General features: G+C 49.1%; 1 protein-coding gene across 2 annotated transcripts in view; it reads right to left on the bottom strand.

The window, feature by feature from the left end:
• Positions 1 to 25,031, bottom strand: part of LOC119461011 (brefeldin A-inhibited guanine nucleotide-exchange protein 3) — a 106,993-nt gene that overhangs the window by 7,564 nt on the left and 74,398 nt on the right. For both annotated transcript variants that reach the window (XM_037722181.2, XM_037722182.2), the window contains 5 exons: positions 12,164 to 12,392; positions 10,555 to 10,721; positions 6,034 to 6,209; positions 3,692 to 4,656; positions 2,177 to 2,373 (listed from right to left, as the gene is read on the bottom strand). In XM_037722181.2, the coding sequence (XP_037578109.1) occupies positions 2,177 to 2,373; positions 3,692 to 4,656; positions 6,034 to 6,209; positions 10,555 to 10,721; positions 12,164 to 12,392 (1,734 nt within the window). The remainder of the gene's footprint in view (positions 1 to 2,176; positions 2,374 to 3,691; positions 4,657 to 6,033; positions 6,210 to 10,554; positions 10,722 to 12,163; positions 12,393 to 25,031) is intronic.

Raw genomic sequence — 25,031 nt, 5'->3', positions numbered from 1 at the left:
GGTGTCTTGTCTTGTGATGCTGGGATGCAGCAGTTGCAGCAATGTGTCGAATGTACGCGGGCGCATTCGCTGGAACCTAAACAGCAGGAAAAGAAAGCACAACACAAACGCTTTTTCCAGCTGCCATTCGTTGGTTGAGCACGCCACCCAAAGGTGAACAATGGGTGAACAGCTCCGCTTTAATATTATGCACCGAATCCCACGCAATGCGAACTAGAAATTGGAACTTGTTGCTCTCGATATTACTCGTCATGCGCACAAAGTTCGGGCAGGAGGCGGCTTCCGTGGCCGGCCACTTTACGCGAACGGAGGTATGGGCGCACCCACCAGCGTCGCGTTTCCTTCGGAGGCTTCCGCGCTGCCACAGCTGACACCACGGCAGAGCACTTCAGCACAGGGCGACGTCTTCTTGTTCACTCGAATCAAAATCCAGCCATCACTCGCATCAAAATCAATGGCTCTTTACGGAATGCGAAACCAATTTACACAGCGAAGTGCGCGCGAACTGCGTAGATTCCTTGAGTTCTCGCTGAGAACGATAATCTCCGGGATTGCGACTTGCCGGTCGCGCTCAGCCGGGCACTCACTCACTCAGCCGGGCTTGCCGGTGTGAACATCAGTCGCCTTCGGTCGCTTTTTGGTCGCGAGTCGCAAATGGTCGCGCGACCTCCTCAAGTCACCGGTGTGAATGAGCCTTTATTCCGTATAGCTCTCTACTAATTTGCTATCGCAATTGATGCTTCACCTTTCGGGTGAAACTGCGACATTTTTTTTATATAAAAACGTTGCGAGGCGAGAAGGTGGTAAATACTTCCGGCGCTGCTCGATGAGTTTCCCGTTCTGATCTCGTCGAAAACCTCCGAGCCGCCCCCAGAGGCCCTGGCAACAGTCACCAACGGCGCGCGTGTTCGGTGCGAACGCGGCCAAAACGGCGACGGCGTCGACAACAGTTCTGCGCGTTGCTGGTGCTGCTGCATGTCCAAGTTTATACAGCTGATAAAACTACTCTCCTTACTCCGTATAGCTCTCTGCTAAGTTGCTATCGCAATTGATGCGTCGCCTTTCGGTTGAAACTGCGACAAATTTTCTCCGCGTGGCCTTCGCGTCTCTTAGCATCCCGCTGCCCCGCCCGCATAGCACACACGCAGCGGCGAAGTCGGCTGTTATAGCTGCGCAGTACGACGAAAGATGGCGTAAGTTTTTCGATGTTAGCGCTACTGAAAGTGTGGGTACTCGCGGGAGAACTTAATACTTCCTCTCCGGCTGCGGGCTGGCATCGCGCGCGGCCCCGAGCGCACGCTCGTAGGTGCGTTCCGCGCGATCGAAGTGCCGAGGCTTCCCGATCGCTAGAATGCGCCTCCGTTTCCGAGACTACAACGCTTGAAACCCTACAGTATTAACGTGCATGCATAATCTTAGTAGAGAAGCCTCTTGCGCCTTTACATTCTGATCCACTGGAACGCGGTCGCCGCGGCCTTGAATCTAACCCACGGCAGAACGCCGCAGCAATTGAACTATGTCGGCGGGTGCGCAATGAGATTTCCATATTTACCTACAGCGCGAACAAAAGACGTTTTGTTTGCACTGTATACGTACGGATGCATTTGTACCGACTCGCTCGATAGGTATACGGTGTTCAATGACCATTCGCCGATTTTGCCAGCCGGAGCACATGCTGCCCACCAGTAAACATTGAAAAGCGGCTTATTAGTTTTCTCGCGAAGCATCGGTTCCTAAACTAGCCCAATACATTGCTAAGAAGTCAATTATTCGAGCATCTGGCACGTTCCTGAGAGCTTATGCGCCATATACAGAAAAGAAAATCCACAGTGCCCATCTAAAACAGTAACCACACGAAATATATATTTTAACGCGAAATAATTTTAACGCGAAAAAAACAGCGAAATAATTACATCTGAAAACTGGCTATTTAAACGCGATGCTGCAAGGCTAGACGATAGCAAGACGTCAGCAAATCCAAAGAAGCATCACGGACGCCGAACAGACAGACACCTTGAAGCATCAATTATCGTTTCGCGGTCCCACTTTTTAGTCACATACCCTTATCGTTAAGGCGACCTCACTGCACAATAGGCTGATATAAGCCGGTGACACATCTAATCGCCAGCTCCAGATCTATCTGAACAGGAATAGAGAAGATAAACGAGTTGCTCACCGCGACATTCGTCTGTCCGGCAAGATTTCCGGGAGGGTATCCGGTTGCGCCATGAGGAAGAAGATGGGCTGGTCACTCACGCGGTCCAAGATGGCGCCTTCCTTGGCCTCGGGAGAAGCTACCCGCGCATAATGCGCGCAAAGCTCGGCAAAAAGGGACCGCAGCCGCCGGTACGGATTCCACTCCTCGCCGCTAGCCTAGAGGCCCGGACGAAAATAAAAACAGTGCTGGAAGAGCTACAGACACAAAGGTCGACACTAAGACCAAGCGAAACACATTAATAAAGAAACGAACCCCGCAAACAAGTACACGAAGTATTTTTCTCTTGCTATCTAAAATAAACCACTACAGTTAAAAAGGAACGAACTCGCTCGAGTTCAAAGGCCCAGGTGTACATTCTCTAACGCTGGCTTCACTGCACATTCAGAATACAACACAGCCAAGCATTCGTTAGATTATAGGAGAGAAACAAAAGGGCATGCCTCTACGCGGCCGGCCCCCTTTGAGACTTAGACAGTTCACGCGTTGTACAAGAGACGAATTGCTGTGAAGTCCACGACCAATTGTGTGTATACCACCATCCAGTGAACATTTTTTCTAATTCCAAAAGGTCTTACTCCTGTGTCTTGCTCTGCCATTCCGGTTTCGAGTGACATTACAGCGGCTAAACTTTCTGACTCACTTATACACGGAAGCATCAAACAAGGCAGCTACGCATCAGGTTTCGCACCCCCCCCCCCCCTTTTTTTTTTCTTGCAGAAATCTAGCGGTACCAGCATGAACACACCAACGCAAGAGGTACGGCAACGTTACAGCGCTAGGATGCATAATCGGCCACAGCAATTTCAAAGCTCATGATCATTGTCGACAGAGAGTCTGGCGCGCATTGAATGTGAGCGCCAAGAATTTTTAAGTGTCATTCGAGCATGGCGCAGTAAGAATGCCGTAAAACGCACTTACGTCAGGTTGACAGCATTAGGATATTGACACACGTACATTGTTTAACTTTTTTTTGTGTGTGTTTTTCTAACCGCTGTTACAAAGTTATCGCTTGGCGCGCCTACATGCATTTGAAATTTACAGCATGCTGTCGCCGATCCAATTTTATAGTGAAAGAGTATGATATAAGGTTGCGCGCGCAACGTGAATGGTGACGTACATTCTCAAACATACGCGAGCACCGGCGATTACGTTAAAATGTACGATTAGTCATGTATAAATAGCCAGCGCACTTGACCCTTAGACCATATTTCGACTGCCGAAGCCTGTGCTCACCGCTAACACTGTGCTTTGATCGTTTCTTGTTTTCTCTGTGCACAAGCTCGCCTAATAAACTGTTAACTTCTTAACTCCCGCCTTTCGCAATGCCTTATTTCTCTTGGCCATGACAACGTGACAATATCTCCAACGCTTCGTGAGCTTGTTTCTCAGTGAAATATAAGAGCATGCGTAAGTTAGTGATTACGGAAGCCGTCGACATACTGTAAAGATAAATAGAATAACCGCGCTACGTACTTCATTAATACTCTTCCTTGCTCTCCTGATGCTCAGGGACTCGGAAATGCGCTTCTCTCTGCGCAACCGTCGTCGCCTCCTCTTTCTCCACTGGCACTTATCCTCATCGAAGGAGTCGATCGGTGCTTTCCCTCTGTTTTCCCTGTCTTCGAGTGCTCCTACTTCGGACGATGACGACGACACGCCGCCACCTTTTCTGGCCGGATGAGATCGTGCCCCGCACTTTCTCAAGTTCGCCACGCTCTCTTCTTTCTTTCCGTGCTCGATGCTCCCGCCTCTTTCGCCGTGGCTGTCGACAATCTGGTCTAAGTCATCCTTGGCGCTCTCACCTTGAATTACACCTTCGCCTGCAGCTGCGTCCCGGACAGGTTCGTCCGGGACTGTCTCGTCCTGGTCTGCTTTTCCCTCGCTCTCCTCCTCAACAGCACAAACAGCACCGCCATCCTTCGTGGCTTTCTCACATTTCGGCGCTTCTTCTTCGTTCCCGACAACGTTGTTCTTCTCTTCGGCTTTTTTGCCCTCTACTTTCGAGTCTTCGACTTCGTCTTCAACTTGCCGAGGACCTCTCGCGCACACTCTTCGCTCACGCTCTTCGTCACCTTCGCTGTCCTCGTCTTCACTGACATCGCCTCGGCCGTCGTCGTCGGAGCCTTCTTCTCCATCACGTTCTCCGTCGCCGGCGCTTTCGGGTGACCCCCCGGACGCCACGAGCCGATTCACCGCGTCCATCGTGAGCGGCTGAGCGTCGGGTCGGCCCAAGCACAGCTCGAGCAGGACCACGGCCTGGATGGCCCAGCTGATGGCCGCCTGCTTGAATAGGTTGGCGGCCACTTCGCAGCGAGCGACTTTCTGCACCAGGAACTTGAGGCCCGGCCTCTCGTCGAAGTCGGTGGCCGTACTGTAAGATTCCTCGAGCACGGACAGGAGGCTGCGAAGCTGTTCCAATGGTATGACTTCCAGCTGACCTGTGGTCAGAAGAATGCATTACACGCAAAACACGCGTGAGTCGCAGCGTTTTGAGCGAAAGAAAAAGGTGAAAAAAAGGCGAAGCATCAATTGCGATAGGAAATTAGTAGAGAGCTATACGGAGTAACGATAGCAGTTTTATCAGCTATATAAATTTGGACATGTAGCAGAACCAGCAACGCGCAGAACTGTTGTCGACGCCGTCGGCGTTTTACCCGCGCTTGCACCGAACGCGCGCGGCGTCGGTGACTGTTGCCGGTGCCTCTGGGGGCGGCTCGGAGGTTTTCGACGAGATCCGAGAACGGGACACTCGTCGAGCAGCGTCGGAAGTCTTTACCACCTTCGAGCCTCGCAACGTTTTTATATAAGTACGCATTTGATGCCGCAGCTAAACGTCGCCTCCCCTCCCTCCCTCCCGTCCCCCCACGGCCTTTCGCGCGTCCCTCGCGCGCTTTCACCTGCACATACAGCATACGGCGCGCGGCGACGATTTCATCGCCGTTGGACTCTATACGGAACCTCACGGCGACGGCAGAAATACGCTTGGAGTGGCCATATAATTGCTATCGCAATAAAAAAAGCGGCAAGAGCAATCACAATTATCGCCGCGCCTCAAATCGTTACCAAGCTCTTCTGCCTAGGCAGTTACCTGTCAATAATGGCTTCAATAATGATGATAACAAATTATATGCGACAAACGCCGCCCCCCTCCCGCTTTTGCCGGGCATAGCCTTACGGAGGGACGGGTGACAAGGATGTATTGGGCAAGCAGAGGTAATCTGCCAGTACCCCAGACAGCGCTCTTATTTTGTTTGTCCTAGAGAAATTGACCGCTAGTGCTCATAGCTCAAACGGAAGATCACAGTTGACTTAAGGCTCAACCCAGGAGCGCACGCCTTCAGACCATATTCTAAGTACATGAACATTAAGTATACTTCGAACACTGTAACCATGAGCTACGCCTGCAAGAAAAATTACTCCATCTCCCGCTAAAGGGAACCATGTGTGGATGCAAGCAGCGGGGAGATGGTTAGCTTGAGCGGGAGATGGTTTCGCGGCAGCGGCCCGAGCGCTCATCGCGGCGCTGCACAGGAGAGTGAATGAGGCGCGCGCGCTCCGTCATTTTCATACCGCGGAACTACCGTGGCGCCCCCAGTGGAGTATGCAGCTGTCGCACCACCTTGTCGTGCGCGCCGCTCCGGATTCCTAGAGGAGAGAAAAGGGGGGGGGAGCGTAGGAGAGGAGAAAGAGGGGGAGGGGACGCGCATGCGCTGTGGGGGTGTGGCACGCCGCGCGACGCTGGACGGACAAAGCCCCCGCCATAAGCTGCTTCGCATCTAAAATGCACGGACGTTACTATATCCGGGAGGTCTCACCGGCAAGGCGGTACTGCCCGGGCTGTTCCTTGCTGCGGGCAGGAGAGGCTGGGCAAGCGAGCACGCTGGCGAGCGCGGGTAGCCGGAATCGCGTGCTTTCGAGCAGCAGCGTGGCCAGCGTCTGCAGCAGAATCTGGTGAGACAGAAGCCCCACCACCAGCTGCTGGAACGGAACCCTAAAGCGAGAAAATAAAGGGGAAGAAGAAAACGCATAAAACAGCATCGTTGGTGCGCAAGGGTCAGCCAGAAGCAACGGCGAGTAATCAACAGCTATCACAATTCGACCTTATTTCTCTTTCTCTCTCTAGCTTTCTCTGTCTTATACAGGGATAGGTGTTATAATGACTTTCGTCGCGCAAGTACAGCTGTCGTGATTTTCAGTAGCTCCCGTTTAGGACCACTACAGTGCTTTACTGACGATAGAAATAAAATATGCACGAAAGTTAAGCGAAAAAAGAAAAGCCACTTCAAACCATTTCTAAACTCTTAAGGACCTCCTTAGTGCACAAAAACCATTGCTATATCTGTCTTGACGTGTGGAACATCGCGCGTATAAGCTACGAAAGAAGCATTGATCTTCGACTGCACAGAGGCAACACATGCTCGTCTTTCTCGCTTCCGTCTCCGTTCATCGGACGTTAGTGAACGCGATGTTGCTTGCTAGTGAGAAGTCAGCAGAACAGGCGACTTGGCAAGTTTGAAGGTTGGACAGGCTATACCAAAATACGACACTGTTGGAGATTCACGAACCTGTTGGAATGTGGCCACTCGGCTCTAATAAAGGCACGCGTGGCTTTTCAGGCAGAGCCAAATGCGCAATGTTTCAGCGCGAGCTCCGCATAAATACGATCGGATAGTATCATATTCAAACGGCAAAAAAAGAAAAAAAAAAGAACAAAAAGAAAGTCACACAGAGCGCATAGAGAGCTACCGCTAGGGGAGAGCAAATAAACGTTAATTTATGAAGCGGAAAAAATGAAACTTAAAAACGGAATTAAAAGAAAAGGGGGGGGGGGGGGGGGCATAAAAAGAATTCGAAGGAGTATTTCAAACGATTCATTTTGCTAAGACCAAGAATTACAAAATGAAACCCCCTTGCTCCCCCCCCCCCCCCCCTTGCTATTCTCTGGCCCCCAAAAGCGTGAGCAAAACAAGGAATAATCTCTGGAGTGCTCAGCGCAGACGAGGCGAGAGACAGATACGAGCGCTGCTCTGTCACGGATTCTGCGGAGGAAAGCAGCAACGGTTCGTTTCTCGCCGTTTTCCGATACAGATGCATCGCTGCCCACGCAATCGTATCACCCCTTCGCTTTTTTTTTTAACCTTTTTTTCCCACGCTTTTTTTTTTATCGTCTTGACTTCACGCCTGTGCTGGCAACAATCCGTTGCTCCCGGAGTCGTCGACGCATCGTTAAACTCACATTAGAGGCTAATCAAACAGCTCATTGTACTCGCGAGATCGTTCAAGGAAAAGAAATATAAAGCGAAAAAAAAAAAAAAAGGCAGAGACCGCTCAGCAAAGAGGCAACCGGCGGCTAGGGTTTGAAAGAAGGCGTTGATTACGCCGGCTCGAAACAGCAGAAGCAAACACAACAAACACCGACCGCAAAGAATAAACACGAAGCACGAGAAAGAGCTCAAAGGCAGCAAGACAGACAGCAACCCAATCAGCAATGAGCTGTTTGTTTCACACAGCCTAGACAGCTAAATAACGGCTATTTCCGGAAAACACGGAAAAAAGAAAGAAGGGGCTGAGGGAGGGGGTTAGAAGAGTTTGTCAAACGTCATTCCTTCACTCTTCTACTCCCGCAAGCCATTTCAAGCTAAGCAACGAGAAGCCAATGAAAGCTTAAACGATAGACATGCGCATGGCTAATGGGAGAATGCAAGAATCACGCTAAAGCGTGAAGCAACGTACGGTATTCTTGTTGCGTGAAGTTAATCGCTGTTAATGACTCTCCGTTAAAGCCAATAAAGAAGCCGTGACCGAAGTAATTCGTTGCAGCAATGAACGCATTTCCGTGTAATCTTCCTACAACAGCAGCAGCGGCAGAACACTTTAAAAAAAGAAGAAAAAAAAACTATAACAAAAGAAAACGCGCTGGTTTATATCACTCGCGGTGATTCTCTTCCTCCCATGCATTGGAAGCCGGTGAGGAAACGATCATTGTTCCACGACGCTCATGTTCAATGTAATCTTTGTATGTTGTGTTCGCACGCCCTTACTTTGCACCCGCCGTACATTACCTCCCAGATACGACGCACGAGCCACGTATGCACTCAGATGGCTGCAGACACGGCCGGGGTAGAGAAGATGCGCACTCTCCTACCCTAAAGCGCGCTTGATCACGTGACCACCAACATTGGGCGCGCGGGAGGACGGCGCGTGGGCCGCTCATTCTTAATGCACCTGGATTTCATACAGTACATCACATCGAGGCATAAATTCGCCTGGAGTGTTCTTACGGAGGTCAAGCAATGGAGCATTTGTACAACATATTGGACATCAGAAAGCTCGGCGAAGCCGCCAGGAAAACACCGCTGACCCAAAGAAAAGCCTTTCTTTTTGTTCTGGGACCTGCGCTGGCTATCTCTCGAGGGTATGATCCATGTGCTCTTGTTTCCCGCCAAAGGAGGAGCTTTTAAAATGGCGGAATAGAAACGCCACCAAAGCGCGAGTTCCTATTACAGCGCTTATCGCATAAGTAAAATTATGAGTGCTTATGTAAGCAACAAAGTAGTTGTGATGATTGCAGGAATATGTAGAAACTAATATCTGTGCACGGAGCGCAATAGTATTCTTGCAATATTGGCAATGTCCAATATATTGGACATTGCCATGCTCACCACCAAATTCGAAACAATATAAAATATGGTTTTACGGTTTTCTGGCAGCTAAAATAGCATTGTCTCTAAATACGGAAAACATCCGTGACAACAAAATGCCCTCTGGGCCTCAGGAGGATGTAATTGCTGCCGCAATAAAACAAAACTGGCGACACCACTTTCTTACATATGACTTTGCCGCGTTGCTCATGTGCTCGCGCTGAAGTATCCTTTACAGGGGCAAACCTGGAGCTACGCAAAGTATTTTCTCAAGGGAAACTGCGTTAAACAACCGTCAAGAAACACAACCGAGTGGCAGCGCTATAAAATAAAGAATAATCTACAAAGTAATATCCCTTTGAAAGATACTGACCATCCCACGAGCGTAAAACGGGTATCTCTACGAAGGAGTGGCTTTATTGTGAATTAAGGGATACACACGTAGCATTATACGGAAAGCTGAAGCATCGCTTAGCTTTTTAAGCTATCTGGCAGAACTTTTGTCTGTCACTGAAGCCCAGTCTTTGTCCTAGAGCGAAATATCTTTTTTCAGGAATTTCGAAGGGAATAGAGCAGCAATCAGACGGCACCTTTTGATCAGCATATGTGTTCTAATATATCCGATAATACTAGCGATTTGGGCGAGTTGGTCTAAGTTCATGTCATAGTTTATTGCAGCGCGAAGCAACGAAGCGCGCCAAGAAATGAAAATAACGAAGGGTTAGCGAAAGAAGGACAAACACGAGCGCTCGCGTTTGTTCTTCTTTTCCTAATCCTTCGTATTCGCTGCTTTTCTTTCCGCACTTCGGTGCTTCGCGCTAAAAAAGAAAATCCCGCAGCGTATTTTAATATACAGGGTGTTTCGGCGAACACTTTAAGAAATTCTTAAAGGTTGCCTGTGGCAGATAGCACAATTCTAGTTCATGAGCTGGTCTACTCGCAGAGGCGGACATTACTTGCACAAGAAATTTAAATGCATAATAGAATAATTAACAAAAATCACTAATTAAGTTTTATATAATTACCTGATGGCACACATTGCAATTTACAAATTGTAGCCGTGGAGTTCGCCAGGCGGATCCACTTGGAACGAATTCTCCGGATGACACCAGTTTCTAGATATTAATTCCCGAACTTTGCGGAGAAATGCATTGGCCTTACAGTTAATTTTGTGCTTCAAGGCATAAAGCGACGTTTTGTTAAGAAACTAACCGGCACGCCAATGCATTTCTCCGCAAAGTTCGGGAATTATTATCTCGAAACTAGTGTCATCCTGAGAATTAATTCCAAGCGGATCCGCCCTGCGAACTCCACAGCTACAATTTGTAAATTGCAATATGGGCAATCAGGTAATTAGTTAAAAACTTAATTAGTGAATTTTTGTTGATTAGTCGATTATGCATTTAAATTTCTTGTGCAAGTAATGTCCGCCTCTGCGAGTAGACCAGCTCATGAACTAGAGTTGTGCTATCTGCCACAGGCAACCTTAAATAAATTTTGAAAGTGTTCGCTGAAACAGTATGTATATCATGGCCAGCACAAGCTACAAAATATTCTGCTGAGCATGAGCGCATAGCTAGATACGTATTTGACTCAAAACACACGATACTGTTGTTTTTTTTTTTTGCATACAAAATGCTTACGTAGAAAGCGATCGCGTAGATATAAAACAGCCAGAGGGAGAAATAAACGCACCGGACGACGTAGCTGCCGGGGTGTGCTGCCGTCGCCGGCACGCGGTCCTTGTCAGGCGGGTGTAGAAGGAATATGAAGGAGCACTCCTGGTCGACCGCTGTGGGCGCCGACTCTGCCCGGCACGAAGGAGCGTTCATGGTGGCGCGCTGGGCGTCCAGAAGGAACACCTGCACGGGGCGCGCAAGTCGACGGTATACATGCATTTCCCGGAGCGCAGTCGGGGACGATAGATTAGAACCAACAGTGCGTGTGGGCCAAAATATCATCACTAGTACCAATCACAACTACGAGTCGTCAGGTAGTTCAGGTAAGTAAAGTGTAGTCTGCGTAACTTAGCTGAACTAGCGTTCAGCGATCTGCAAACTGTGCAATTTCGGCCACTTAACTCTTTCCCTACCATGGGGAAAATAGGCGTTGTTTGTTTGTTACGGCAGATGTATTTTTTTTTCTTTTTCTGAAGGATCTACTGCACTCAATATTTAATGTAATACATAAACAGAAAGCAACATGAATGCACTTTTCACGCATAAATGTTTAATTAACGAGATGTATGTTATAAAAAAGATATATAAATTCTTAAAATTAGGATTGTGCGATAAAACTGAACAAAGTTTGTAAAGACACGCTTGTATCTACTAAGAAAAAAAAAGGTTACGAAAATTATGAGATATACAAAATGTATTACTGTCTATTAGGTACTACCTCCGAAAAAATAAAAATTTTCGTGGAACAGGTATTTCGCTACAAAAATTTAACTGCAAGCACTACAGTTGGGCGTGCCGGGCTGCGGCCGCCGATGTTCCGGGCTGGTTTGCGTCGTCGTCGCTTTCAGACTCAAAGTCCGACGAAAAGTCAGCGTCCTCTGACTCGCTGCTATTCGATGTATCGATAATATCAGTCGCACAGGCAGCGGAATCGCGATATCTGCAATCTCTTGAAGCGCGCGCGCCGTTTCCGGAGACGGACATTTTTGCGTTGTGCTTTGACGATCGCGAAACTTCGGAGCGCGTTTAAAAATCGCTGCTTGGCGGGAAAAAAAAGCGAACTGCTTAGAAAACAAAAATATAGTTTCTGCTCTTTCACGTCAAATGGCGCAGTGTGTCCGTGAGCGGCGCGGAAGGTCTCGAAAATGGCGTTTCAAACCATCGATAGAGGGCTAACCATGCCCAATGGGCGCGGTACGGAAAGAGTTAACGCACGCGGAGACAAAGTTTTGAAATCGCTCGCACAGTCGCGGCGGCAGTAGGCATATCCTGCAACACACGAAGTTCACGCTGAGATCTGCAGGAGCGTTTCGCCTGACAAGAGAACGAGATACCATACAAGCAGGAACACTGCGCGTGAGACCATCTCCATTTTGCTTCAAGAGAATCTGGCGCTCCTGCCTCGTTATCTGCTTTGATAATGTAGTGGTGCATCCCAAACTGCAGGTTTACGCTGCCATATGCGAAATGACAAGCCGATTCGAGACCAAACGTGTCGCACAACGCTTGCTCATTTGAGACACTACTATTCAAACTGTTTGTAAGGTGTGATTGCGAACAGGACATCAGGCGCAGAAGAGATAGTATGTCGACGTCGTGCGTCAACGCGCTGCAGCAGCCCTGACCTGTCGGCAGAGCTGCCTGAGGCGGTCGGCCTCCTGGCGGGTGCAGTCTCTGCGGACGGCCACCTTGGCCTGCCCCACGTCGCCGTAGAAGTTCTCCGAACCGGCGTGGAAACACACCATCAGCTGCTGGGCCGAGAGCAGAGTGGCCCGCGTTGCCCGCCACACGCTGGATGCCGCCACGCGCCAGAGGTCGGGAGACAACGAAGGGCCGCCGCTCACCAACAGATGCCTGCGGCAAGAAGAGAACAACGAGCACATTTGTTGTTGATTTAAAGTGAAGGCGCTCTACATGTAAAGAAAAGGTGTTCACCTACAAAGCGACTCCCGTACGCGATCTTTTATATATATATATATATATATATATATATATATATATATATATATATATATATATATATACACGATCTTCCCACAATCTTCTAATGCTCCCAAGTTTAGTTCTTTAACCAAGACGAATTTTTCATCGTTGGCGAGGCCTGTTCTTCTTATATATGAAGATTGTGATTGGGATTATTGCCCTACAATCTTAGCTAGCAAGGCAGATAGCGCGCGGAAGAGCGATTCCGAATAAAACGGCAAAACGAAGCAATATAAGCATTTCCAGCGACTCTTGTGCGCCTACAGTTGTATAGCATTCTGCTGTATGCGGGTAAACAACTATTCCTTCCACGACGCGTAATACACGGACATAGAAGGAAGGCGGAGAGTACTTGTTGAAAGTCGGCAAATGAAGGAGCAAGGCGTTTGCACGTAGTTTATCAGGGAGAGATACAAACAATAAGGACAAAAGAAGATAAAAATCCTGAAATCCCCCCCCCCCCACACACACACACACACACACACACACACACACACACACACACACACACACACACACACACACACACACACACACACACACACACACACACACACACACACACACACACACACACACACACACACACACACACACACACACACACACACACACACTCACTCACTCACTCACTCACTCACTCACTCACTCACTCACTCACTCACACACTCACTCACTCACTCACTCACTCACTCACTCACTCACTCACTCACTCACTCACTCACTCTATGACAAACGTGCCCGAGCAGAATGGACGCAAACGAAGAGCTCGACCCGGCGTTTTCAAAATATCAAGATGTATGACGACAGCGCCTAGTGAAGACGGACGGTTTGTAGAAAATTGTAGTGCAGTGTGATACGTGGCAGGCTAGCCAAACGATATTATCACAGCATCGCCCACTCTATACAAGAAATCTGGTCACTCCACTATGAACGGCAAGATAATTTAGCAGGAACTAAAGGAACTAAAAATATGAATATTATGCAAATTGGCTCCTTCGAAAGGTCTGATTTCCCCGGCACGTGTTTTACACAGGTCTCTCTTCGGTCAAGTTCCTTTGCACTCGAGCCGCTATCGCGTGTCCGGCAACAAGCAAACAAATTAAGCCATCACCGTCCAATAGACGATCGTCTGTTTTGGTACCGCAATATAAGTGCCGCTGGAAACAGACAAAAAGGAAGTGACTCGGACTGAAGGTCCAGACGAGAAGACGAGTTTCAGGCAAGACAAACAGAGTATCGACGGACTTCAAGCACACCTTAGTTTCTGGAACCATTACGAGATAACAACGCGAAAAATAATATGAACGAGGTCTGCACAACCTCCCGGCTCTTCGTAGTCCACAAAGAAAGAAACAAGAACGACCCGCACCGCTTCAAAAAGGCATGCAGCCCCCTTTTGTATCACAGCTTCAGACAACTATTTACAGAATCGCGCGCACCAAGCGCTCGGCTATACCACAGAAAAAGGACTTGGGGGGGGGGGGGGTCTTTAACAGTACAAATTGGACTGCGTTCGCCTCATAATCCGCTTTTGCGCCTCTGAAAATCCGCAGCAGATGTGAGAGCGCAAGACAAAGGCGTCCGCACAAGGCGGTTAGCGGTGAGAGAATGTGGCCGCGTGTCGAGGAGCATGCAACGCAATGCTTGCCCCGACACACGCCGCAACGATAGAAGGATTTCAAAGATTTCCACGTGCGCACACACGGCGCGACCGCCTAAGGACGCCGGCAGGAGGAGCCGCAGACAATCATCCCCAACCACCGACACATATAATCCGACATATCCCCGCCAGAGTTAAGCAGTCAAGAGGCTCTAGCTATCTCGTTTTTTTTTTTTTCTCCTTCTTCATCTTCTTCTTTTCCTTATCCTTTTATTTTTCGGGGGAAATCGTTCCGCGACGGCTAAGAACTCTAGCGTGATACCGTAACCTTTCAGATAAAACAAAAAAATAATAATAATAGGAACGGCGAGAAGACAGCGCGACAGACGAGAAGTATAACAATCGCCCCTGAAAAGCGCAGCCCACGGTTTCGCTCAAGCGTTTCGGGGTCGGGGTTTCGGCAGGGCTTTAGCGCCGCCGCAGCGGTGACGGCGGTCGCAGTGAAACAAGAACGTTCTCTCGCGTCGACACGGGAGAATCTTAATCCAATTTGAGAACCGGCGGGAGACAGCCAGCCAAGTCTCGGGACAGCGCCGCTATAGCACGCTGAAAAAAGCACGGTGGGCCAAGAGACGCACAGAAGCAGAGGCCGCATTTAGAGAAGCGTTGCCGCAATTATACCGAATTGCCACGTTATCGTTGTTCATTCCTTTTTTTTTTTTTTTCGTTGCCGTCTTATGTTATGGTCGGAAAGGTAGAAGCAACTTTTTTTCTTTCTTTTTTTTTAATGTCGTGTAGGCAAATCACAAAAACGAAGGTTATATATGAAAGCCGGCGTGTGTCTCGCCGGCCGGTGAGGCCTCAAGTAACAGCAGTTCAAGCAAACGCGAAAACCACACCTCAATGCCGTCAGCAAATTTTAGAAGAAAGCTAGCGTGCAGCGAACTTATACGACAATATCCGACAGCGAAATGCTTAATTACTAAGAAAATATACCCTTAAACAATACGTGTCAAGTGCATGAAGCTAGAAGCGCGGTTGAAGTGAGTGCATATAGAAGACAGGCCAATGCATGCTAGAAATGACAAGTGTCACGCGTGGTAAAAGTGCGCAACTGCCGCAGCATAACGGTGCCGATAAAACATTCGCAGTTTCCGATACTGAAAAATAAATAATGTAACACAGATAATACTGGCAAAACGCTTGAGTATCGTTGGTCGACTGCAGCCTGTTAACGCGGTCGCTAAATTACCGCTCCGTGTAGTTCAAATCACCAGTTCAATCGCACGGCCGCCTATCTGTCTCCTCCATTCCAGCAAAAATTATAAAGCAACCTACACCCTACCATCACACCGGGTCAATGGCGCTCGATGGTGTAATTAATTACTTTTCTTTTCATCGAGCAGTTCGGAATGCGTTAACGGACGCGCGCGGGATTGTCGAAATCGTGCCTAATCGGCTAATGCTACAGGCGCGATTTCGACAATCCGGCGCGCTCACTCCCACAACATCGTCCCAGCTAAGGCAGCACGGCACAATTAAGTCGCGCACCATCCCAAGTGACTCCAAGTAACGCCCTCCACACGTACAAAGCCGGACGCTCGATGCTATATACACCACACATACACGTGTGGCACTTAAAGCCAGCGCGACTGTCGCAAGCAAGGGGACCAGAGCTCAAACGGCGCATACGTTAACCACGAGGCCGAAGAGGCACGCGAGGCAAGCGAGCGAACTCGGACTTCCGCATGCTTCCTTTTAGAAGGGGGGGGGGGGGGGGGGGGCGCAAAGAACGTCCCGCGCAATACTGCATGGGTCGCAGCAGGCGCGCAGCTGTCCACGTCATCGCTAATGGGGCGCGGTGAAAAATGAAGCCGGACCCGAAGACTAATTTCGCTGAACGAATGGGACAGGAGGGGGCGCGGACAAAGCAAGCAAGCATGCATGCCAACTGGACACAACTGGCTAGCGGCGAACGCGACACGTGGTCACTCACTCCCCCGCGGCATATATACTACCCACCCACGCTGTTCGCCTGCGCTGTACTGTTGCCTCGGACTCGGGGACTGGGGCTGGACGCGAAGAACACGACGAAAAAGGGTTGACCAGCACCGTCGGGATTTCACGCGCTTAGAACTCTTCCGCACTTTATCATTTGTCTTGCGCTTCGCACTTGCAGCCCACGTTCGCCGCTCTTTAGCTGAGTGCGCGCGGCAAACGCGGCGGGTGCGTGTAGAACCAAAGGGAGCATGAGAATTTAATAAGCGACTCGGGAGGGACGCGGCACTTGCACGAAGCAAATTGAGCGCGGGTTGAGAAGCCTGAGCAGGGCTGGGGAAATGCTGGGGGAAACGCTGCAGAATAGCGGCGAGGCATTAAGGAGTCAAAGCGCGGAAGGAGTTTATAGAGAAACGCGAAAGCTCGGTGCGTTGCAGACAAAAGAGTAAGGGTTCTGTTACGTTTGTGTAACAACGTCCTGCTTGGCGCACCGGTCGAGACGGAATACTTCTCTCGGAAGAGAGGCAACTGTGACGGCAGCACTGTTCGCAGCCGTCATTTTGAGTGGTGCAATCAATGACCATATCGATGGTCGACGACGGTGCACGTTCAACAGACGGTGCTTGTTTTATCTGATGACGTTTTATGCCCTATGACCAGCGATGTTGTCAAGCTGTCTTCTGTCTTGAAAGTTCTTGATGCGAGGAATGAACCCTTCCCCCTCTGTCGCACGCACACGACACCGCGCAATCAGATACGTGCACGGAGTGGAATTAAGGAATGACATATCGATTCCAACAGATACTTAAGAAACCAGACTGGTAATGTGTTATCCAAATGTCACCAGAAATCTTGACTCACATATATGACAAATAAACAAAAGCTTTAGGTGAGAAATTGAACATGGTGCTTTGCGAAAGTCCTCAGAGTAATTTTTTTCTCGAGAAAAATTTGGAAACAGTAGCAGATGCTATAACATCAAGGATTGACGGAAACTGAGAGACAACGTCATGACAAGCAGCACGTTTCCGTGTACTTAAGAAAGTACACACCCAGAATGCGCGAATCCAAAAGCACGAAGAAAACATTCCATTCTGCGAAACGTCCGTGCCAGGACAACGAACTTTAGTGAGGCCGAAAACAATAATAACAGCCACATCACAACTGCCCAAAATTTCTAATGAGCAGCACGCTAAAGATACCCTACGCAACGCTTCGGCTGGCTCCAAATAATCTACGATCGCTTAACGCTTACAACAATTCAATTCACAAAAATACCCGCCGACACTGTACCCATTTCTCCCGATCTGAAACGCAGGAAGCGACGGGCACAATTTAGAGAAACGCGGCCTCATTTATCTCGGCGCCGACGTCGCGCAAGGGGCGCGGCGACCGATGGAACTCGCGCACCAAACCTGTGTTTAGAACAAAAGTCGCGAGCCCTCAAAAATACTTGGCGAGCCTGAACGCGCGACGACGACTCTCGGGGTCTCCAAATTCGTTCGCCGCAATCCCGCATCCCTAAAACGCCTGATAGCCCCCTCACTAGCCGCGCGCGTCTTCTCCCAACCCCACCATCTAACTTCACTCCGCGCAACGCCTTTCTTCCCCGCGCGCGACCCCTTCGACGCTCCCTTCAACAACACCCCAAAACACAAACAACCACGGAAGCAGCACGCTCCCGGGAATCGATCTTCGAGTGGCGAATCCCGCAGTTCGGAGCGATGCGTGAACAACACGCGGTGCGAACAATCGCAATGCTCGCGACGAAGGAAGAAGTCGGGGAACAGGGGCGGTGCGTTCCCATTGCAGGGAGAGCGCAAGGGAAAACGCTTCCGTGCGCCCCGAGGAACGATGCAAGAGTTCACACAAGTTCCCATGCGAACAAAAAGGAGGTTGAGGAAGAGGTGGAGAGACAGAGGGTATACGGCGACGCCGAGTTGGAAGAAAGCCATAACTCGCGCGCATCCACGCTGAAAACGTTCCAATTGTTCCTCCCTCAAACGGAAGAGGGCGCACGCGGCGCAGAAAACGGCCAATTAGTTCTTTCTCTTCTTGGCTCTCACACACAACTCGCGCCGTCGCTACCCGTTTAAAGGGCGTTCGTTCGCCTATAACCCCTTGCCCACCCCCCTCGGTGATCATCTGCCCCTGGTCTTCTCGTCGCATACTTTGCCCAGCCTCTCGCTACTCCCTCCTCAAATATACGAAGACAATCCACATGAACGCTGGCGTTGAAGCTTTCTATCCCTTCTTTATTTCCTATTAGCCGCGAAATGGCGCTTCGAAAACCAAGCGCAGTCAGCAATGCTCCGCAGAAGGCAGAAGAGTCGGAAGCGAAAGAGGTGCGGGACGCGAAAGGCGACAAAGGGTAAATGGAAGGAGGAGGATTTCCCGCGCAGGGCGCTTTAGGGCGCTGCGTTTGCAAGTAGGGGCGACACAAGCCTCAACTTTCCGGGCTATTATGCGCCATCATTTCTCGATGCTCTTTTAACGACAGCTATGAGCGTGTGACGGCAAAAGAACAAACAAGCCACGGCGGCCTGGTTTCGGTCGTCTATTCCGCGGACGCATCTTTCCTTTCCGAGAGCGCGTCCCCATAGCATCACGAAAGCTATAACGTCGTTCGTCGTGTGCGGGCAACGTAGACAGAATTTGGCTTTTAGGCCGGCGAAATGGGCGCGTTATAGCCGCACTGCGGCTGAGCGCTAAACAACGCGGTCACGTTCTGCTTGTTCTAGTGGAGGCCGGAGCTATATAGCTGTTTCCGTCGCTTGTCGGTAGGCGTCAGTTTTGTTGCTCGTTTGCCGCCTCACCGCTAATGCCGCCACCGCTATAGTTGCTGGTGCAGCGGTGCTGTAGCTGCTTTTACCCAAAGCGTTTCTCGAACGCCTCGTTAAGGCCGCCCTGCGCGAGATGGAAATAAATCTATGCATGCCTGTTCGACGGTTTTCACGCTCGTTCCTGGCGAAAATGAAGGCCTCTATATACGCACGAGCTTGCACCACCGTGTTTATCTCCCCGCTTCTCGATCCACGCTCCCGCTATAGCTGTGACGTTCCTTACACAGCTTAACAAGCACAAACCGCTCTGTCTTTATTCTGCCGCTTTCTTTTTTTCTCATAGCGTCGGGGCGTTAGTTGTCAACTAAGAGAAATGTTACGGCTGCCCATGGCCAATGGATTCCATATAGCCGCGCATACCAAACCCGTGGGTATCATTAGAGTAATAGAAGATAGTTTATTATTGCGTCCTCAGATAATTACTTTTGTTTCAAACGACATTTTGCTTCACAGGTATCACAGGCTATTAATTAACGAAAGCAGGATAATGATCACAAACTGTCCTTACCATGTTTATCACTACGCGTTCTTACATTCGTGTACACGGGTTTAAAGTATACAAATAGCTTCAAAAATGTATTGTCTAGCGCCAGGCGACCACTATATTTCATAACGTTCAGCTTCACGGTTAGAATTTTATTTTCCCTCTTCATTTGACATTTGCCTCTGTAAAAAGTCAGCCAAGAAAAAAAAAATTCAGCCGCGCGATGCCTGCCGAACTCGTTCAATGACCGTGATCTCTTGCTTCACGGAAGGGCGAAGAGAGGACACCGCAAGGCTTCACTGGCTACGTAACGCGCCGAAAACTTCGCCACTTGAGCAGCGCCATAGAAGTCGAACGAACAAAAGTTAGCAAAGTTCGAACCGGCTTAATTAAGACTCATGGCTTGCGCCGCCACCCCGGCAACGAAGAAGTCTGCCCGGTATCGGCCCACATGGTGCGCCGCAGAACGTGGCTAAATAGCGCAACGCGGAGCCAACGTCGACAGCGACGGAGCTCCCAAAGGACAAACGGCAAACAACACCGGCGTTAACCAACCCACCGAACAGCCGCCGGCGGTGATGTTGCGGAGTTCGGCGAAATGCGAGCTGTGGCGAACGGAAAACTTCTCCGAGTTGAAGAGAAAACTTCCCAATTGGGAAGAGAGCTGCACCGGTAGTACAGACGCTTCACCAATGTTCTGCCTCGACATGTTTGGAGTTGTGTATTGCATATTTAGTCATACACGAAGCGTATACTACTTAGGGGCTGAGGATGCTCTGCTTGCTTGAATCGCTGAAGATATCGACACTCTGCAGCTTTGCCTGGGTTTCAGTTAACGGGCACGGTCACTAGAGTATTGGATGATGGGGTCGGCGCCAGAGAAGGCGATACGATCAGAGAAAGCGATACGGCTCACAAAAGCCTTAATTGTAGGGTTTTACGTGACAAAACTACGATCCGATTATGATTCCTCAGAAGGCCGGACCGCCAGTTGGGCTAGTTGGTCTAACATATTTATTTTCATATATATAGCGCAAATAAGTACACATACACACGAAGAAGACACAACAGACGCGGACGAGCGATTATGATGCACGCTGTAGTGGGGGACTCCGGATTAACTTTTTACTACCTGGGATTCTTTAACGTGCAACTAAACTAAGTACACGAGCATTTTAGATCTTCGTTCCCATCGAAATGCCGCCGCAACCACCGTTATCAAACCCGCGACCTCGAGCTCAGCCGCGCAACACCATAGACACTGGACTATATACCGTGGCAAGCTACCCTGGCAGATTTCAGATCTGTAAGGGTAACTTGCCGCTTGTCTACTAGTAGTTAAAGTTAGGAACTTAGGAGGAGGCGATACGACAAAAGCGTGTTGAGCCTGTTCTGCGTCTTTCCTAGCCACATGCCCTAAAAAAAAAAAGAAAGAAAGAAAAAAAAAACAGTTTACGGCTGACACAGGCACAGAGTCGAAATGATAGAAGGTTCGGGAGAGGGCCTATTCTTCGAGTGGTCTGTGAACTCGTCCCTAAGGTCCCTGTATTTAACTTTAGACGCAGCACAGTGACTTCTTCAGCGGCTTTACTGCTGTTGATTTCGCCTGCTTCAGAAACTTGTCTGATCGCATAAACTTGATCGAAGCGAGTACCCACCCGGTTCCCCGGCAGAAGTATATTGGTGGCCATGTCTGCGGTATATGGAGTCATGCGCAGCTACAGGAGGGTGGGACAGATACAGCGACAATCTTTTTTTATCGAACACATTTTTGAGATCATGCGCCACCCCATATTTCCAGACAATTAAAAAACGATTTCGCGAACAGAGTTATTTGTCGTAAGACTTCACGCAGAATTCGTAAAATGGTAGAACGAGCCCAAATTCGTAAACTTTACGGAAAGTTTGGGTGACTCGGCAGGCATGAGTTCCCGTTCGCGTCTACGTATACGAGTACAGTGATTAATTAACGACAGACAACGAATATCGCTAGCACTAAACGCTGAGCGAGTTGGTATGAAATCATGGTGGACAAAACAGCGCGAAAAATTAGGACACGAACACAAGAAGAGATTGAATGTAACGCTTTCGTTTTCCAGTCCCTTTTTCTATGCATGTCCTGTTAGCCACATAATCCTTCCCGCATACAGCTCTGAAGGCGCATTTCGCCTGCGTTGACAAAAATTTGTCAAAATAATTGAGTATATATAGCGTCGTCGTACGAACGTTACATTTAACTGACACCCTCCCATTGCAGACATCCGAAGTTCTCTTGGAAAAAAAATAGCTTACCCTGCCAAATTTGATGCACGTCACACTATGGTTTCTTTTACATTAAGTCCCGTTTCATTGGAGGTTATATAAACGCGAAAGAAGCAGCAAACGATCGATATGCGGCTAGCAATCAGGCGAAGCCCGTTAACGTTTTCTTGGAGCGTATAAACAACCCTCATCAACTCGCTATCAAAAAAGAAAGAAAACACGGGGCGAGGTATTTAAGAAAATAAAGAACAGAAAAGCGCACGCACGCACACCTCATATCTTAAAAAAAAAAAAAAAAAAAAAAAAGAACGAAGAACCTGCCCCACAGGCGCCACATGCACCGGCGAGCCACGTCCTGCGAGACCAACGGGTAACACGGCTGCCTCCGAAAACCGGAGAGATATATATAGCATTCCCCACCCTGCGACACAAAAGGCGAGGGAGCGCGCGAAGCGCCGCTCGCGATAAAATCGTAATTAACGGGGCATTAATTACGCATTCCAAAGCGGACCAAAGCGCGTTAAGAAAGCTGATGCACCCCTGACGCCAAGCGATATATAGAAAGAAAAAAAAATGACAGTGAGAAAAAGAAAAAAAAGAAGGAGATAGGGGAACCCAACAGTGGCGACTTGCACACGATGGGGTGCAGAGTCAAGCATCGTTAGTGACGATGCCAAATTTGCGCCCCCAACGCACATCCCGTAGTGATCAGGGTTTTTTTTTTTTTCTTGCGCGACTCTTCCTCTCCCTGTTCCACTATTATTTCTCTTTATAGCAGTTACAAAGAGAACCGGTGCATGCCGTGCATTCACTGCACGGAATCCGGAAAAGAAGGAATCGCAGAGGAGAAGGGGCGAAGAGAAATTGGTCTCGCGAGAACGCGTAGTGCCAAAGAAAATAAGATGAGAGCAAGAGGGAGAAAAATTTAAGAGAAACATTGGGAACCAACACCCGAAGATTAAGAAGAGTGCGCCGAGAGTCCAAGGTTTCCGGAGCACAAACATGGGCCAGGATTAACGCAAACGACACTACCAATTAAGGACGAGAAATGCGTGAGAAGCAGAAGGTATAGCGGGGCAACGGGTTTTGAAGGAACGAGAAAACAAGCAAACGAGAAACAGTGAGCACTCGCACTACACTATTGAAAACTGCGTCATAAAGTAAACGAAAGCTGCAGATCGTTTAAAAGAAACAACGTTTGTACTTGGTTTGAAGGTAATGACATAAAATTAGCTTTTGTTTCGCGACTCATATTTTCGCTTTTTAAATGCCAATGTATGTTATACCATTTCTCTTGTTTATATAGGCCGACCAAGAGAAGGGCACTGCATGTCTACACGTGCCGTTACCTTAAAATTCAATTTATTTTGTGGGCGAAATAAATATGTGAAGGAGGTTCCGTAGTGATGGACTGGGCAAAATCATTCACTAACTTTACATCATTATATTTCGCTCGTCCTCGATATTTCCTGATGTGCGACGAACTATTGAAAGGACACAATCGGCTCCATTTCTCATTTCATAACTACTGTTTGCAGCATAAAAGCAGCATAAAAGCAGCATGATCAAAGCAGCACAAAAGGAGTGAAGGCACGGATTTTAACCAAGAAAGCGTCTGGTTGGCTACCGTACGCTGGGGGAAGGGCACATGCAGGGCGAATAGACAAAAAAAATCGCACTCTCACCCCAAAGGCGAAGCACTGATAGCGATGGCAAAGTATTGTACAATTACAGAAAGAGAGGCTCGTAGTATTATCGGACGTATGAATTGCAGTAAGCATTCGCTTATTAATGGAATTAACAAGCATGGTATTACGCGCACACAGACAAACATGAACAGATCTCACTCGATGACTGCGAACACTCGCTGTGATGAAGAGTGCCAGCAGCGAGGAGCGAACGCTTCGTGCTGCCGCTCGCTTCATCGCGTCTCCGAAACTTGGATTACACGACCTCCACAGTGCGCATGAACGCACGAGCCATCTTGGCTCGCCGAAACTTTACAGCCGCCGTATATTACCTCTAAGATACGATTAGCGGCCCGCGCATGAGATCAGCGTGCCGACAGTCATATGCAGCCACGGCCAGGCTAAAGGAGGGGATGCACGCTCTCCTTCCCTAGCGCGCGCTTGATCACGTGACCTCCAGCATTGGGCGCACGGGAAGACAACCATCCCTCCCGGCTCACCCTCGCACGCTTTTCCCGTCAATGCATTGCATGTTCATTGTCTTTGCATAAGGAATCCAAGAAAGCTATCTACGACAAACGAGAACAGTGCGATGCAAGACGTTTAAATCACACGCTAATCAATTAAAGGCCGACACACCATTAATAAGCAGACAGGGAGAGAGAAAAAGAAGGCACCAAAAGGGGTGAGAAAAGTAAGGCGTCGCACGCGACTGCAGATTGGAAAAGAATTAAGAGTCCAAAATCTCTTCGCCTCGCCTAGAAACCAAAGATATAAGCGAGTCACGTGGCCTGTCGTCTTCCCGTCCACACACTCGGGAGCATCCGAGAGGGAAGCCCAAGAACCAACCAGCGCGGCGGTTCCTTTTCCCTCCGAGTAATTAATCGTCCCGAAGCGGCGGCGGCGGCGACGGACCAGACGACGTCAAGAGATTGTTTCCCCCTGAGCGCGGGTAATCTAGCCATTGCTGATTAGCATTCGGAGAAAACATTCGAGTGCGAAGCGCGTGCCGCGGACAGGAGAGAGTGCGGCACCCGCCGAAACCGCTCGCTTGGTCTGGTCCGAGATAAACAGCGCCCTCTATCTCCTGTCCCCTCAGATTCATTTTCTTTCAAGTCTTTCTCTATGTATACGTGGTAACAAAAGGAAGGCGACAACGCACGAACCAGACAGAATGACTAATCATCGTTTGTTGTTTTTTTCTTTCTCGGAGGATATCAGTACCTTCCCTTCTCCTTTAGGGGCCAGCGAATACCGTAAAATCCTGCATATAATACGAACCCAAATGCAATACGAAGGGCAATTCTAAGGCCACAAAAAAGAAAGCGAGAGAAGCTTGGTTTATTATGTCATATCGTGCCGAAATACAATTAAGCCCACTAAAGGGCTTCGATCGATCCACTGATTCTTCGGGATATGTGAGACGCCGCAATGGATGGCTGCGAATTAATTTCGACCATATGCGGTTTTTCAACGCCGCCCCCTAAAGCGCGGTACACGAGCGTCTTTGCATTTCGCCCGCATCGAAATGCGATCGCCGCGGCCGGGAGTCGAGCCTACGACCTCGTGCACAGCAGCAAAACGCCATAGCCACTGAACCCCCGCGGCGGTGTATAAACCACGGTAAACTAT

Source organism: Dermacentor silvarum, chromosome 8 (assembly GCF_013339745.2).
Source record: "Dermacentor silvarum isolate Dsil-2018 chromosome 8, BIME_Dsil_1.4, whole genome shotgun sequence".
NCBI classification, from domain to species: Eukaryota; Metazoa; Arthropoda; class Arachnida; order Ixodida; family Ixodidae; genus Dermacentor; species Dermacentor silvarum.
The sequence above is the reverse complement of the archived record's forward strand: the minus strand, read 5'-3'. Positions and strand labels throughout refer to the sequence as shown.